This window comes from Mauremys reevesii, linkage group 3 (assembly GCF_016161935.1).
Source record: "Mauremys reevesii isolate NIE-2019 linkage group 3, ASM1616193v1, whole genome shotgun sequence".
Lineage (NCBI taxonomy): Eukaryota > Metazoa > Chordata > Testudines > Geoemydidae > Mauremys > Mauremys reevesii.
Window position 1 is genome coordinate 23,961,041 of NC_052625.1, and position 16,859 is coordinate 23,977,899.

Below are 16,859 nucleotides of genomic sequence, written 5' to 3' on the forward strand. Positions count from 1 at the left end.
GGGAGACCAGTGATTGTGCCTCTTAGTGCAAGAACATTCAAAACACTAACTGAACACATTTGCCAATCACAGGCTACAAAACAGAATCCCTTTGCACAATAGGAGTCTATTTTTTTCTGACTCCGAGAGAACTCTGTTCCCTTGGATGTCACTGAAGCATACAGGGCCACATCAAGAGGAGAGGGTAAAAAACCTATTTTGTTTTAAAATTGATCTTCATAAATTTATGGAGGACATAGTATGTTGAGATTGCCTAAAATGGCATATGGCATATCCACAACTGCTATTAGCAGATATCTCCAGTGGCCGGAGATGGTAAACCAAAGGGGGAGGACTCTGAGTTACTGAAGCGAATTCCTTCCCAGGTGTCCCAGGGTAGATCTCACCCAAATGCAAGATTTATCCACATTGACACATCGTTCCATCAATTGCTATTAGCCAAGATGGTCAGGGATACAATCCATGCTCTGGGTGTCCCTAAACATCTGACTGCTAGATGCTGGGACTGGATGACAGGGGATAGATCACTCAAATTGCCCTCTTATCTTCACTCCCTCTGAAGCACCTGGCGCCAGTCCCTATCGGAAGATAGATACTGGGCTAGATGGACCTTTGGTCTGACCCAGTATGGCTATTCTTTTTTTCTTATGCTCACTATACCTGGGGGCAGGAAGGAATTTTCCCCCAGGTCAGATTGGCAGAGACCCTAGCGGTTTTTTCACTTTCCTCTGCAGCATGGTGCACAAGTCAGTTGCTCACTTGAACTAGGGTAAACAGTGGATTCTCTGTACAGGGCCGCCCGGGGGGGGGGGGGGGAGAGCGCAAGAGGGGCAATTTGCCCCAGGCCCCGGGCCCCACAGGGGCCCCCACGAGAGTTTTTCGGGGGCCCTGGAGCGGGGTCCTTCACTCGCTCCGGGGGGCCCGGAAAACTCTTGCGGGGCCGGGCCCGGGAGCTTCTTCCGCTCCCGATCTTTGCCGGCGGGGGGTCCTTCCGCTCCGGTTCAGCTCGGTCTTCGGCAGTAATTCGGCGGCGGGGGGCCCTTCCGTTCCGGGACCCGCCGCCGAAGTGCCCCGAAGACCCGCGGCGGGGGCCCCCCCGCCGCTGAATTACCGCCGAAGACCAGGCTGGACTTCGGCGGGTCCCGCTTCGGCGGTAATTCGTCTTCGGGGCACTTCGGCGGCGGGTCCTGGAACGGAAGGGCCCCCCACAGCCAAAGACCCCAGGCCCCTGGAATCCTCTGGGCGGCCCTGTCTCTGTAACTTGAAGTCTTTAAATCAAGATTTGAGGACTTCAGTAACTCAGCCAAAGTTTATGGGCCTATTACAGGAATGGGTGAGCGAGGTTCTGTGGCCTGCAACGTGCAGGTGGTCAGAATAGATGATCATGATGGTCCCTTCTGGCCTTAAAGTCTATGAGGGAAAGAGAAGCTAAATTTAAAAATATATATATTATACAAGTTGAAATAAGGTCTACATTCTTCACCACAATTTCCAATTACTGTGTCTAGGCAATGCAGAATTAACTCATGTCCAGAATTTCCTAGCTTTGGCCAGCGACAGCAGGCTGGGCTAAGATCTCAACATCAGCCTTAACTATGAATTCATAAAGTTTGTTGGCTTGCACCACAATCTTAATTAATCAGTCTTTCTGTGTTTAAATATGACAAGGTAACAACAGAATTTCTGGATGAACTGCAGTTCCCTAGGACTATAGCACAACTGAATTCAGTGTGACAAAGAAACATGCCAGTTTCATTTGCCAGTTCAAATGTGCCAGCTTTAGTTTTAGCAGTTTAATTTGTGGTAGTCATGTTCAGAATATTGTGAAGTATTCACAATGGTTCTCATAAAATCAGTTTGTAGATAAAGTTTACACAGTGGAAAAGAAAATCAGTGTATTTGGCAGTTAGAAAAAATATCCCTGTTCCTGTCCACAGCTGGTCTCTATGCTGCTGCTGGATATTTGGGAGATAAAAGCTCATTTTGGAAGCATGAATTAGCTCAAGAAGCCTTTTTATTATCTTTTGCCTAGTTTTCCAGAGGATATGAAAATGTGTAGTGGTATTGTCCTCTCAGCTCTGTTTATGCAGGAATAAAACAAAACCTATGATTCAAAAATTAACATGGTACTCAAAAGCTAGGGCTAAGAACTGCAAATTAGTTTATGTTAAAGTAATGAAAAGACTAGTGAAATCCTGGCCCCATTGACGTAAATGAGAATTTAGCCATTTACTTCAACAGGGCCAGGATTTCACTCACTGTATTTAATGTAAAGAAAGTTTTAATTTATATAAACATCCTAAAAAATCATTTTCAGAACACTGGCTTGATAATAAATAAAAGCAATCTACAGTTGTTAAATTATTGTGTTATTACATATCAGAATGCCATTCAGAAACAACATCTAGTTTTAATAGAGCCCTTTGTATTTTTCCCCTTTTGTTTTCTTTCAATATCTCATGGAATTGATCATTTCAGTTCTTCAAGTCCTTACACTCTAAGTTTCCTGAGGAAGGACTTCTCTGTTTGGTGATCATGATTTTATCCCATGCTCTACCATTTTCTGGATAGACTAATTTCTGAGAAGCCTTTGGAAATGGTCTCTCTCAAGTCTTCCTTTCTGAATTTGGGGTTCTATTAAGCAGATACACAGGCCTTTAAAGTAGAATCTTGTGGATTTGGATTCCATGGCACCTGGCTAAGCTATTCAGCAGAAAACTGTGCTCCACTGCAAAATTATTTAGTGGGGCATCTGCAAATGCTTCCAGTACAACACAGTTCTGGTGAAAATTTTATTATAATTTCTGTCATTTTTTCATGAAACTTTAATCCTAATTCACCAGAGCCAAAATTTTGCCTTCCAGAGCTATGGAAGACACTGTCTGACTTTCAAAGATAATCTAGCTCTGAGCTGGAGTAGATACGACATATCCTTTAACCTCAGGAACAAAAGCCGTTTCAGCATTCTTGAATGGGAATCCAGGCCCTTAACTCTTAAACTTGATGCACGCATTGGTTTACAGAATGACTGCACTCCTGCTCATCTGCAAGCCTGACTCTGTGACCACTCAGAAGGTACTATGCCAGTTTCAATAGGGCATAGGTGCCAATCAAAAATGGGTTTAGAGGGGCAGCCTGCATATTGCAGCAAATGCCACATCTTAGGGCAGAACTTCCTCCTGTTATCATGTAATGCCAAATTAGGGACACATGTTTCATGGCATGATATCACATTGCATCTGTAAATGCTCATGGCCATCAAAGAACGCATTTCTGCTGATTCTCCTCCTTCTCCTTACTTTGTATATATCTTTCTCATGATTTGCTACAAACTCAACATATCCTTGGCAATCTCTATCATAAGAATCTCAATAGTAGAGTATTATACCTTTAGGAAATCATGTGGGAAGTAGCCTATAGCTGGACCTCTTTTCTACCCATATCTTAACACATACAAAAAAAGCTATACTTACAGTAACATCCGACCTCCCTACTCCTAACTACCATCTAGAAATGGACCAGAAATCGCTATGCCTTCACCTCTCATCTTGGGAGTGAAGACTTATGTTATGATGTAACCATCTAATCAATATGTGCAAAGGAAGTATGAGCATTGGCAGAAGTGAGGAAGGAAATGTCTAGCTTGTACATGGATGGTGAAATGCAAAGCATACTTAACAATGATATTGGAACCTTAACTGAGTATTGTGTGATGTTTCTGCATTTAAATGTTCAGCCCTAACTGTGTAATAAAGGACTCATTGCCATTGGAAATCAAGAATGATTTATGTAAAGTACCCAGCATCAATCACTAGCCATGATAAGGAAGATAAATGAGTATCTGGTATTCTCTCTCACTTGCACCCTTCTAAACTCATTTAATTCTCCCACGTACTGCCACTATTCCCTAAAGGACTTTAAACTGGGCATTGTATCATGGAAATGCTGTATTGTTCCCTGTTTGCTTTGCTTTTCTCCCTCCTGTCAAATGAACAGGAATATTCTGTCTGAGCTCTATCATAGTAAGCCATTGGTAGAGTGTAGGTAACAGAAGGAAAGCTCTAATATGGAGCAGCCTAGGTAGGACAGGCTCGTGAACCATAGCACTCTCCCTTGGCATAAGCAGTAGCTTAAAACTGATTCAGAAGAACACTTCTAGACAGTCTCAAATTGCTTCCAGCAATGGAGGGAAACTCTGCTCTCCACAAGCATAGGGAGGAACCACATTGCTGGTAAGACTTCTGCTGTTAAGGGGGATTCTAGAGAGACATGAAAATTAAGAGGAAGAGGCAAGACAATGAAGGAAGAGAAGTTGCAGAGCAAACAGGACACTTAAAAGTGAAGGCAGAAATATTTGAAAAGGAGAGCATAAAGGGCAAACACAGGCACTTTTCTACTTAGAAAATATTAGGTGTCATATTCCTGAACGGCTGAATCCAAGTGCATCATCGAATCCAAGAGCTCAGGGACAGCAAATAGCTTTCCACAGCTTTGATTTAGTGAACAAAGCCTTCCAGGAAATGCATCTTTGGTAAATATATGTTGCAGAAGTAGTATAAAATTTTTCAAGTACATTGTTAAAGCTTAATGGAGTATGGCGTACACTTAATGGGGAATTAAGCTGTAACAATGCACATCAAAAACTTTATACTACTGCTGTAAAACTACTTATTAAAAGATACAGCCAGCAAAATTAACCTTCATTTTTATAAAATAGCTGTGCTGTTCACATTTCGCAGACATTCAAACCTAGCATATCCCACTGTGTGGCCCATTTTGTTCAGTTCTCTAGAATTTCCTCTGGATTAGCTCCTCATTTCAAGTTTAATAGTCACTCCGCAACATAGAGCTATAAACAGAACTCTACTCCTCTCAAGAAAGGGGTGAAAAAGACATATCTCAGACACAGGACTACCTAAACGAGACCTAGTACTTATTCATTAGTATGTCCTTCTAAGGAACTGACCATGTGAAGTGCTCAGAACTCTTGAACACCACTAAAGACAATGGGATTAAAGAGTGCTCAAATCTTTGCAGAATCGGGCCCAAACTGAGCAGCTGGCTGGTGTTATTTCAGACAGAATGCCTGTCATAATTAGGGCCCTACCAAATCCACACTTCATTTTGGTCATCCAGTCATAGGATTTTAAAAATCATAAGTTTCATGATTTCAACTATTTAAATCTGAAATTTCACAGTGTTGTAATTGTAGGGTCCTGATCCAAAAAGGAGTTGGGGGGGGGGGGAGGAGGGTTGCAAGGTTATTGTAAGGGGGGCTGTAGCACGGCTACCCTTACTTCTGTGCTGCTGCTGGCAAGGCGCTGCCTTCAGAGCTGGGTGCCCAGGCAACAGCGGCCGCTCTCCAACTACCTAGCTCTGAAGGCAGAGCAGAAATAAGGGTGGCAATACTGCAAGCCCCTAAAATAACCTTATGCCCCCCAACCCCTCTGCAACTCCCTTTTGGGTCAGGACCCCCAATTTGAGTAACACTGGTCTCCCCCGTGAAATCTGTATAGTATAGAGCAGTGGTCCCCAACCTTTTTCATCTGGCGGGTGCCAGACGACGAGCCATGGAGGACCGTGGCAGCGGACAAGCATCCGCTGAAATGCCGCTGACAAGCGGCAATGTCAATAGGCGTCACCACCGAAATACTGCTGACAAGCAGCGTCATCCAGAGATGTTGCCACCAAAATGCTGCCAAAAATGGCGGCATTTCGGCGGCGACACCACTGGATGACGCTGCTTGTCGGCGGCATTTCGGCAGATGCTTGTCTGCCGGCCAGTACGTGGGCACACTTAGACGCCCCGGCGGGCGCCATGGTGCTCGCGGGCACTGCGTTGGGGACCCCTGGTATAGGGTAAAAGCACACAAAAGACAGATTTCACAGTCCACAGCACGTTTTTCATGGCCGTGAATTTGATAGGGGCCTAGTCATAATGAATATGAGAAATAAGCTTCCTTGTTTTGGACCTTTCTTTACAGCACAGAGTCAATCTTTGCTGATAAATCTGATCCATTTCCTATTTCAGCTGACTCAGCAGTGCATAAGTCAATCTGCTATGTTCCTCTTTCTAATTTCTGTGTTACAAGGGGAACCAAGCCTCCAATTTAGTGCCATATCCAGTACCAGTCTCCGTTCTGAGAGAAAGCAGAGGCAAACAACAACGACTTTTGCAAAGATTCTAACAAACAGCTGTACTTTTTCCAGCTATTCCTGCTATACTCATTAGGAACACAAAACCAAAATATACAAGGGCCCTAGATTGCAATATCATTCCATACCACTCCTCTGGCTGCTCTCTGCCTCAGCGTGGTGGGATTCAAACAACAATACACCACAATAGTTGAAGTCATCTGTGGTCTGTGTGGTCAGAAAGAAATCCAGTAAAATCTGCATGAAACATGTACCAATCTGCAGGCACTATACCATTTACAAGATCTTTTATGGTTTTCCTGTAATAGGAAATACCCTAGTAGATTTGGTACACAATTAATGTTTTTTTGCTTTAGACTGAGAATTACTTACACTGAATTATTCCTTGTTCACTGTTGCACCAGATGTTCTAAACATGTGCCCTCCGAGAATAATCTGGGTTCCACCAGAGAAAAGCGTTGTAAAACAAACAAAACCACATTCTCACTTCAGTTTCCCCTCATCACTACATCAGAGTACCAGGAACCAGTCTCACTTCTCTGTGGGAACCTTTGTAAGTTTCCATTTCCCTCCCCTTCCATTGCTTTCTTTTTCCCCCTCCCAACAAATAATCCTTGACTAGCAATTTCAGGAGGCACCTTGACTTCATTCCATTGCTCATGCTGGGGTATATTTTCTTACGGTAATGCTTCCTGTATATGCTCTAGACCAGGGGTCGGCAACCTTTCAGAAGTGGTGTGCTGAGTCTTCATTTATTCACTCTAATTTAAGGTTTTGCGTGCCAGTAATACATTTTAACGTTTTTTGAAGGTCTCTTTCTATAAGCCTATAATATATAACTAAACTATTGCTGTATGTAAAGAAAATAAGGTTTTTAAAATGTTTAAGAAGCTTCATTTAAAATTAAATTAAAATGCAGAGCCCCCCAGACCGGTGGCCAGGACCTGGGCAGTGTGAATGCCACTGAAAATCGGCTTGCGTGCCGCCTTTGGCACGTGTGCCATAGGTTGCCTACCCCTGCTCTAGACACAGGATCTCTCCAAGGCAACTGACTGATGTTTAAGAGAAGGTCATAAAAGATATCACGTACATCAAAAGAAAAATGTAAATATCAGATGCTCTGTCCCTCACCTCTTCTGTGACTGCACATTTCTGAGGGGCCTTGGTAATTGATCTCACCCTAGGAAGGCTATGAATAGAATTCTATAGAATGGAATGAGACAGAGAGATGACAACTAGGATTTTTTTTCTTTTCTTGGCCTTGAGCAACAGATGCTGATCAAGCACCTCCCAAAAGAGTGTATTAAGAAAGATTAATATTAAGAGAGAATATTATTGGACAGTGGTGGATTAAAGCAGAGTTTGCCTGCTTCTTCTTTTACTAATGGAATATACAGGGAAGCAAAGGACTGGGGTGAAATATGTCTTAATGTGGATTAAACTGGGCATCTTCTGGAGAAGTGTCAAGCACATATTAGTTTGTCTCTGTATGCTTAAATAATTGGCAAGTAGTACAGGACTGAATGTATGGAGAGCAATTAGAAGCAGTGGTTTTTAGGTTGCTAATAAAATCCTCTCTCTCTCTCCTCCTCTCCCCTGTGCAGCCATACAGTGGAATGGATGCCATCCTCTTTTCCATTCTAGAAAGCAGGACATCTTGGTTAATGGCAGTCTTGTTCATAGTTTTTCTTTTCAGTTTCTTATGACTGAAATTAAAGATATCAGAGTGTGCAGATCAGATTGATGATTTTTGCTATAATTTACAACCACCATTGCTGATGGTACAGTAAGGTTTTAAGGCATCCATTTTATTTAGAGCACTAACATACCAGTCATCGGTAGAACCAGTCTCCAAGAAGTAAAATATGGGTTTTCACGACTGTGCACAGTCACTATTCAGCTCTGTGCTTCGCCACACCAAACACAAGGAAAAAATATGGAGGAATTCAGCTCAGTCCCTGCTGAGCAGCAAAGGAAATATCTGGAACAAGGACATTGCCTGTCAGATAGAACAGGAAAAATGCAAGAGACACTACTGCATCTATCAAGAAAACAGTGGCACATACAAATGCCTATATTTATGACTGAATAGGATGTAACAAACACCCATAAGTCCTACAGAAAGTAAAAACTTGTTCCACATTCACTAAGGCTCCAAGCCTGCAATTTTCTCCATGTGGATAAACTTCTGTGCTTCTGCTTCCAGTGCAGCTCTGCATGGGCAGAGAGGATCCACCCATGCAGAAGAAGTTGCAGTTAAAAAGACAAAAGAACTGAGAAATAAGTCATTTTGTATATGGTGCTTGTTCTCATGAAAAACTGACTTGTTCCAGTGGTCTAGAAACCATGCAACAAGGAAAGCTTGTGCTGTCCCCAAACATATTAGCATATCGTCTTCTGACAAAGCAATTTGTATGAGCTAAACATCATAGCACATAAACAGAAAGAGTGGAAAATAGAAAATAAAGTGGCACAAAGTATGGATGCCAAAAAAAACAAAACAAAACAATTACACATTCCATGACAAAATAAATGGAGAAAAATTGAAAAGATACAACAGATCTTTTTATGTGCAATGCACATTCAATCCGTGTATTGAAGTGGCTTGATAAGCAGGTTCTGAATATTAATACCCCAAGTCTGGAAACACTAGTTAACATACCACTATCTAACTTAAGAAGAGCAGGTTTGCCTTTTGGGATGATGGGTTGTACTAATGTTGCTATTCAGGACTAATTCTTCACTGCTGTCTCAGTACAAGCTCAATGTAGTTCCTGACAGATTTTCATTGTAGACTAGTTCCCATATTTATTCTGCATGTGTGGGGTACAGGAAAAGTCCATCATGCTGCCTTGTAAACAGATTTTTCTCTTTTATAGAGACCAACGTTAGTAATTTACACGTGTATATATATAAAATGATCCCAAAGTGTTTTACAAACTATTTATCAGACTCACTTATTCCCCACTGAAAAGCAGCTACCTCTGGATAAAATATAGCATCTGTTGAAGAGCATGCAGCTATATTATGCAATTTTGGACAAGTGAAGAATACCATTTTCAGCTGCTATACAATGTCTAATTAGTTATATAATGACCAAAAGCTCTGCATCTTGATTGTATGTCTCAGCTGACAGATGGCACCTTCAACAGCCAATGCCCCCAACAGCACTTTGGAGAACTGATCAGTACTGACTCAAGAGACAGAGGGGTAGCTGTGTTAGTCTGGATCTGTAAAAGCAGCCAAGAGTCTATAAGGTGACACAGGACTCTTTGCTGCTTTGACTCAAGTTACTGCCACATACTGAATCACCATGTCCTACAGCACTTACTATTGGTGCTCTCTGGCAATCTTCTACTCAAGTATTGCCTCGCACGTGCCCAAGGTATGCGCTTCACTCTGCAGGTTATACAAACAGTACTCTGAACAATCTAGGAAAGAATCATGCAGTTCCTTCAGCAAAACTTCCCAATAACCTGAGCATTCAGCTGAGTACTGTTTAAGACAGTGAAACACATTCTGGCACCTCTTGTTTCTTTTTTTTTTTCTTTTAACCATTTTGTTTTAAAGGATAAAGTAGTTCAGACACTCACAGAAATACTCTAGTAATTAACACTCATGCTTTACCTAAATAGATCAATCCAAATCCTCCCTGGCCAATTATATTGCCCAACCTCCACTCTTTTCCTTCAGTGTCTTTCATTATCATTCCTTTGGGAAGGGGAACAGGGAGCTTGCTTTTTCCACGCCCTTTAGGTGGCATCACACCTTGAAAGAAAAGAAAAGAAAATGAAACCTTACAATTCCCTTGTTCCAAAACGAAAATCATAGTTAAGTCCGCCACAGCCTGGCACCTGGGTAATACCTTCTCCCTGTGCAAAGAAGGATTAAAATGCTACCAAATGAGAATGGTAGTGTTTTATTCCACTTCAAGTGGAGTCAAGGCCTAGACAACGAGGGGGACCAGTCCCATTCAAGCAACATTATTACTTGGTGAGTGGCTAAGGCAGAGGGACGGAAGAAAAGTTGCACTGAAAGAATCTACAACCATGCAACCTGGCATGAGTCCACAGTACAATCTTTAAACAATGCATTGGCAGTTTTGGAATATGCACCATTATAAAAATAATCAATGGACTCCAGAACAACCACCTGACTCTGCACTCCATTCTTTATTAAGCTCAGTGAGTTGAGATACATCAGCAGGGGTGGCTTTGGGGTTCTAAACATCTGGTTTGAAATACCAAGACCCCACTCTGGAACCAGACTGGCAGGCCTGACTGAGCGGGAGCCCTTTATCCTTTTGAGCTAGATAAATTGGGATCGGTGCAATTTACAGCAAAGTGGACTTTCACACAAGCCCCGAGTGTTTACAGTACCTAGTTCCTGCTGTAAGGGGGATTTTTCAGACATCACTCTCAAAGCACTTTACGCAGGTGGCTGGTGCTAGCTGCACTGCACAGGTCTCGGGATGGGGAGCGCAGCCGGGGAGACTAACAGCTGCCGAGGCAGAACAGATCGGCTAAAGGAGATGGCAGCAGACTGGGAACGGCTGCCCAGGAGCTCCTACTCCAGGCGATTTCCCGACAACTCCCCCAGCTTCCCTCCCCCTGCAGCCTTGCTCAGGCCGCCCCAGGCGCCCTCCGACAACCTGCCCCCCCCGACTCCCCCAACTCGTTTCGGAGGGTTGCTCCTGTTCTCCACCCCCTCTCCCACCCCCAATCCCTGCACCTACTGGGGGAGCCCTCGCGGGCTTCTTCTCCGGGGCGCCGCAGCAGCCACGGACTCTTCCCAGGCCGCTCCGATCCGCGCAGCCCCACCAGCTCCCCGAGACACTAACCGGCCCAGGCTCCCACCCCGAGCCCGGCGCCTCTCGCCCTCCCCGGGGCCGCGGCGCGAAGGAGCAGCGGCCGGAGGCGCCCGGGAGCTGGCGCGCGTGGCAGCCCGCGGCCCGGCAGTCGCAGGGCGGTGAATGGCAGCAGCCGGCGGGTGGGAGGAGCCGCCGGGCCGGGCCGCAGGGCTGTGCTGGGTGTGGCTCGGAGGAGCGGGCTCGGCTTCCTGTGGGATCGCCCCAGTGCCCGGCGACGGCAGGCAGGGGAAGTGCATGTGAGCGGGAAGCCGCGTTTCCGCGGGAGAGACTCAGGCTCAGCTCCGCCCAGGAGACTGCGAGGTGCCCGCCCGCCCGAGAGGCGTTGAAGGGGCTTGATTGCCAAATAATGGGTGTCTAGGGTGACCAGATGTCCCGATTTTATAGGGACAGTCCCAATGTTGGGGTCTTTTTCTTATATAGGCTCCTCTTACCCCCCCCCCCCCACTCCTGCCCCGATTTTTCACACTTGCTGGCTGGTCACCCTATGGGGGGGGGTCATACCTCAGATTGGCCAGACACCAAGGCCGGCTTCAGGCCCCAGCGTGCCAAGCGTGTGCTTGGGGCGGCATGCTGCGGGGGGCACTCTGCCTGTCGCCAGGAGGGCGGCAGGCAGCTCCGGTGGACCTCCCGCAGGCGTGCCTGCGGATGCTCCACCAGAGCCGCAGGACCAGCGGACCCTCCGCAGGCACGTCTGCAAGAGGTCCGTCGGAGCTGCGGGACCGGCGACCACCAGAGCGCCCCCTGCGGCGTGCCGCCGTGCTTGGGGCGGCGAAATTGCTAGAGCCGCCCCTGACGGACGCACTCTGAACATGCCCTGCTTCAGCTTGATAGTCCAAGTATTAAACCAATATTAAAGAATGAAATAAAGTGCCTGAATGTTTTGGGGCCACATGTTCCCAGCCCATGGAAGCCAGGGTGAGAGGAAGAAGCTTTGAGTGATGCTTCTGTCATCAATGCACACACTTTCTAGAAGTGTCGTAGTTGGTAAATAGGACTCCATTGTAACGAATTCTTACCTCAGTGGTGACTGTATAAGGAGGTGTAAGGTGTGGCACATACTACAAGTATTTTTTGAATGGAGCAGGAGAAGGATCCTTATAGAAACCAAAGAGTAAAATTAGCAAGAAACTACATGAAAAAAATCTTGTTAAATCTTAATAGGGAGAAATGATATGTTTTCCCAAGAAACAAAACTTCTGATTGTGTTGCTGATTTTTTCCTCTTATGAAAAAAATGAGAACTGGGGGTGATTTTAATTCACTTCCTTGGAAATAAGGACAGTTTTATGAGCATTGTGAAATCAGTGAATTCGTGGAAAGTTGGGGTTTAATGTAAAACTCTGAACTCCAAAACTATCTGTAAACTCTCTTGAGCTTTTGACTCATGAACAAGGATAATGTCACAAAATGAAAACAGGTTCTGCAAAAGAAGAGCTATATTTAAAATAGTTGTTGGAAACCAAAAGCAAAAGTGAAACTACAAGTAAAGACACAAGGATCTTATTCATTGCTAATGAAGACTCTGGCATATGCAGCCTTCACCTATTTTTGTATACTGTATTCAAGTCAGACTGCATAGACTCTTGAAGTGACTCATTTAGCCACATAGAGGCTTGCATAGCTGCATATATAGCTGAGGGTTAGGGTCTTCACTGGTTTCAAATGAAAAGCTTGCCATATAATTTTCTTATATAACTAAAAGAAACTGCAGATTTATGGATACAACTCCGTCCAAAGCCAAGATCATTGAAATCACTCCCAGATTTGGTATCATGTAAACATTTGACTTGTACAATTTAAGATTACAGTGAAGTATAAAAAAGGATAGAATATCTTACAAGGGCGGAGAAGAGATCCCAATGGAAAATGTTATGGGTTTTTCTCTTTTTAAACAGGGAATAGGGCTGAATTTGGTTTTAAATGAGACATATGGCTGAAGTTGATTTTAAATAGGCAACAGGACCAAATTTTAAGCAAGTTTTTATGTGTTTATCTTTTGACTGCTAAAATAGTCCATTCACTACAGCAAGACTGAATTTTTCAGGGCTGCCGGGGGGTGGGGGGGGGCAAGTGGGGCAATTTGCCCCAGGCCCCACAAGACTATAGTATTCTATAGTATTGCAACTTTTTTTTTATGGAAGGGGCCCCCAAAATTGCTATGCCCGAGACCCCTGAATCCTCTCCCCAGTCCTCACTCACTTTCCCAGGGCTGGGGCAGGGGGTTAGGGTGCGGGAGAGGGTAAGGGCTCCAGCTGGGGATGCAGGCTCTGGGGTAGGGCTTTGGGATGCAGGAGGGGGCTCCACACTGGGGGGTGGGGCTAGGGGTTCAGAATGTGGGAGGGGGCTCAGGGCTGGGGCAGAGGGTTGGGGTGTGGGGGGGTGAGGTCTCTGGTGGGGGGATGGGCTATGGGCTGGGGCAGCGGCAGGGGATGAGGGCTTTGGGGTGCAGGAGGGCGTTCCAGGTTTGGGGGGAGCTCAGGGCTGGGGGTTGGGGCTCGGGGTTGGGGTGCGGGCTTACCTCGGGCGGCTCCCGGTCAGTGGCGCAGCAGGACTAAGGCAGGCTTCCTGCCTGTCCTGACAACACGTTGCGCGTGCCCTGGAAGTGGCCAGCAGGATGTCATAATGATCATAATGAGTGTCCCTGCAGGAGAAGAGGTGTGCACAGGTGAGAGAGTGAAAATATATGCTGCTTGGATTTTCTCTTATAATCAGAATTTACTAAGAACAAATTATCCCAAGCCAGCTTGATTTCCTTCTTTGACAGGTAACTGGTTTGGTGGATGGGGGAAAATGTGGTGGACATAATATACCTGGACTTAAGCAAGGCTTTTGACATAGTCCCACATGACATTCTTATACGTCAGCTGGAGAAATGTGGGCTTGGTAGAATTACGATTAAGTGGATACATAATTGGTTAAACAACCAAAAAGCGTAATTATTAATGGAATGTCAGATTGAAAGAAGGTCGCAAGTGGGGTTGGATCTGTTTTGGGTCCAGTGTTATTTAACATATTTATTAATGACTTGGATACAGGACCGTTGTAACCACTAGGTGAACTAGGCAGCTGACTAGGGGCGCCAAGTTTTGGGGGTGCCAAAAAGTGGTGTCCAGCATCACAGGAGTCAGCTGAGTGGGGCAGGGCAGGGAGCGAGGCCTCCATAACAAACTTGCCCCCACAGTGAGGGGTGCCACGCAGGATGGTCAGTGGGAGCCTGTGGTGGAGCAAGGAGGAGACAGCTGGCCAGGTGCGGTGACCAGCATGGCTGAGGGACAGAGCTGTTGGGAGAAGCAGGACGTGGTCCTGAGCTCAGGTGAGGTTTGCCCTCCAGTGCGCCGCACCTGGGGCCGGGCACAGCCGCCTCCCGGGGCGAGGGAAAGTGAAACTAAACCCCGCAGCACGACGGAGGGGAAAGGGCTGGTGCAGGTGCCGCTTCCAAACACTGACCCCCCCACCCCCGGTGGCATTGTGCCAATGCAGGGAGCCGGCCCTGATTCCCAGGGAGATCCTCACCTGCTCCCTGGGAGAGCCTGGCTCTGCCCTCCTTGCCCCTGGGTCCCCACCACCCAGAGGGCGAAGTACTCAGAGCCTGGAAAAATTTAGAGACCCTGCGAGCTGGGGGTATTCTCAGCCTCCTCCTTGCTCATAGGTTCCTCCGGGCCAGAAGGGACCATTGTGATCATCTCCTCTGACCCCCTTGCATTAATTCTAATGAACAATGCCACATTATGCAGCATTCATTTTTGAAAGTTTATAATAAGCGATGCTCCAGGATGAGGGGAAAGGAGGGAGGGGCACAAGGTGGAAGTTTCGTCTAGAGCGCAAAATATCCTTGCGCCAGCCCTGCTTGGATGTAGGACTAGAGAGCATATGGATCAACTTTGCAGATGACACAAAGCTAGGGGGAGTTGCAAATACTTTTGAGGATAAAGCTAAAATTCAAAGGGATCTTGATAAATTGGGGAACTGGGCTATAGACAACAAAATGAAATTCAACAAAGATAAATGTCAGGTGCAACACTTAGGGAAGAAAAACCAAATGCACAAATGCAGAATGGAGGATAATTGGTTTGGCAGCAGCACTGCTGAGAAAGATCTGGTGGATCACAACCTCAACATGAGTAAACAATGCAATATTGTTGCAAAAAAAAAATAAAAATGGAATTTTGGGATGCATTAACAGAGGCCTAACATGCAAGTCACATGAGGCAATATTGCCGCTCTACTTAGGTATCATCTGTGTCCAGTTTTGGTCACTGCTGTATAGAAAGGATGTAGAGAAACTGGAAAGGATCTAGAGGCAACTGACAAAGATGATCAAAGGGATGGAATGCAAATCATGTGAGCAAAGGCTGAAGGAACTGGGTATGTTTAGTTTGGAAAAGAAGAGATTTAAGAGGGGACATGATAGCCATTTTCAAATACTTGAAAGGCTGCCATAAAAAGATGGAGAAAAAATATTTTGTCTTGCCATGGAGGGCAGGACAAGCGGCAATGTGTTCAAACTACAGCATAGCAGATTTAGACTAAATCTCAGAAAAAGCTTCCTAATGAAAAACAATAGGACAATGGAACAAAACTGCTTAGGGAAGTTGAAAACCTCCAGTGAAGGAGCATCCACAAAAAGAGACTGGATAGCCATCAGTTTTGGATGTTTTAGACACAACAAATTCTGCATCTTGGCATGGAGTTAGACTAGATGACTCTTGCGGTCCCTTCTATGGTTCTTTGATTTTATGAGTCTATCACAAATATTTGCTTTTCATGTTTTATTAATAGGAGGTAGGGGAGCAACCATCCATTTTAGGATTCAATTTACAGCAGCAGCTGCACTATAACTGGAAGTTCCTCATGCTAGACCTGTCAGTCATGCAATGTACCAACAGTGCTATCTGTTGTGGTGTGACTTTCCCCTTTGCTTTAGGGGCATACTGTAGAGGAGCTGACTCACCTCTGCGGCGCCTCCTGCTGGTGACTTCTGGGAATTAGCTCAATTCAGCTCTAGAGCACCCTCTGCAGGCCAGTGATCTGCCTGTCCTCTTGGCCCCCCCCGTGTCCCTCCCTGGACATAGTGCCCTTTTACATGGGGTGCTACCCCCTGGCAGTAACCCCTTTCTCTCAGGGTCTCCCCTCCCCAGGGAACCCCCACCCTCTATCCCCACCTTGCCTCAGTATATGGCTACTGCCAGTCATTGTCTAGCCCCACGCCCTGGGGCAGACTGTAGTATCAGCCTACTCATCACTGGCAAGGAGGGTTTGGATCTGCTGCCTTGGCCTACCTGGGGCTGCTCTCTACAACCCCCAGTACCTATTAGCCCAATGCTAAGCCAAAGCCTGGGGCTTTCCAGGCTAGAGCTCCCCAGCTCCTCAGCCTTTCCCCAGCACTGCTTCACTCCGGTACCTTATGTCCAGCTCCCTGCAGCCAGGCCCATCTCCCTCTATAGCTAGCAAGAGAGAGAAACTGTTTTGGCTTCTGGCTCACAGCCTCTTATAGGGGCCAGCTGGGCCTGATTGGAGCATGGCCACAGCTGAACCTACTTTCCCTCATCAGCCCAGGCTTCTTGCCCCAGCCTAAAGGCTGATTTCTCCAGCCACAGCCCCTTCCCAGGGCTGTTTTTAACCCCTTCAGGGCAGGAGCAAGGGTCCAGCCTGCTACACATACATTTAACATCCAGCTGGAGTGAGATACTGAGGCTCTAACTGAGTATGGGGTGGGGTGGATAGAGGTGGGGAGAAGGATAGGCTATTGTCTATTTGTTGTATACCTTCACCTATTTTCTGCTTATTGTTGCTGAGGTTATTGATTACCTAAAGTTTTTGTAAATCTGCACTTT

At 45.9% G+C, this 16,859-nt stretch overlaps 1 protein-coding gene across 9 annotated transcripts in view; it reads right to left on the reverse strand.

Moving 5' to 3' along the window:
* The window catches only part of VRK2 (VRK serine/threonine kinase 2), a 73,923-nt gene extending 57,458 nt beyond the window's left edge, over positions 1-16,465 (reverse strand). The window contains exons 1-4 of one of the 9 annotated variants that reach the window (XM_039529818.1): positions 16,427-16,465; positions 13,544-13,666; positions 12,043-12,120; positions 9,784-9,924 (exon numbers count right to left, since the gene is read on the reverse strand). In XM_039529818.1, the coding sequence (XP_039385752.1) occupies positions 9,784-9,919 (136 nt within the window). In that variant the 5' untranslated portion in view covers positions 9,920-9,924; positions 12,043-12,120; positions 13,544-13,666; positions 16,427-16,465. Of the gene's footprint in view, positions 1-9,487; positions 9,506-9,783; positions 9,925-10,891; positions 11,159-11,527; positions 11,636-12,042; positions 12,121-13,543; positions 13,667-16,426 lie in introns of those variants that run through there. The other 8 variants (XM_039529819.1, XM_039529821.1, XM_039529822.1 and 5 more) reach the window with 8 other exon arrangements.
* Between the last annotated feature and the right edge of the window lie 394 nt (positions 16,466-16,859).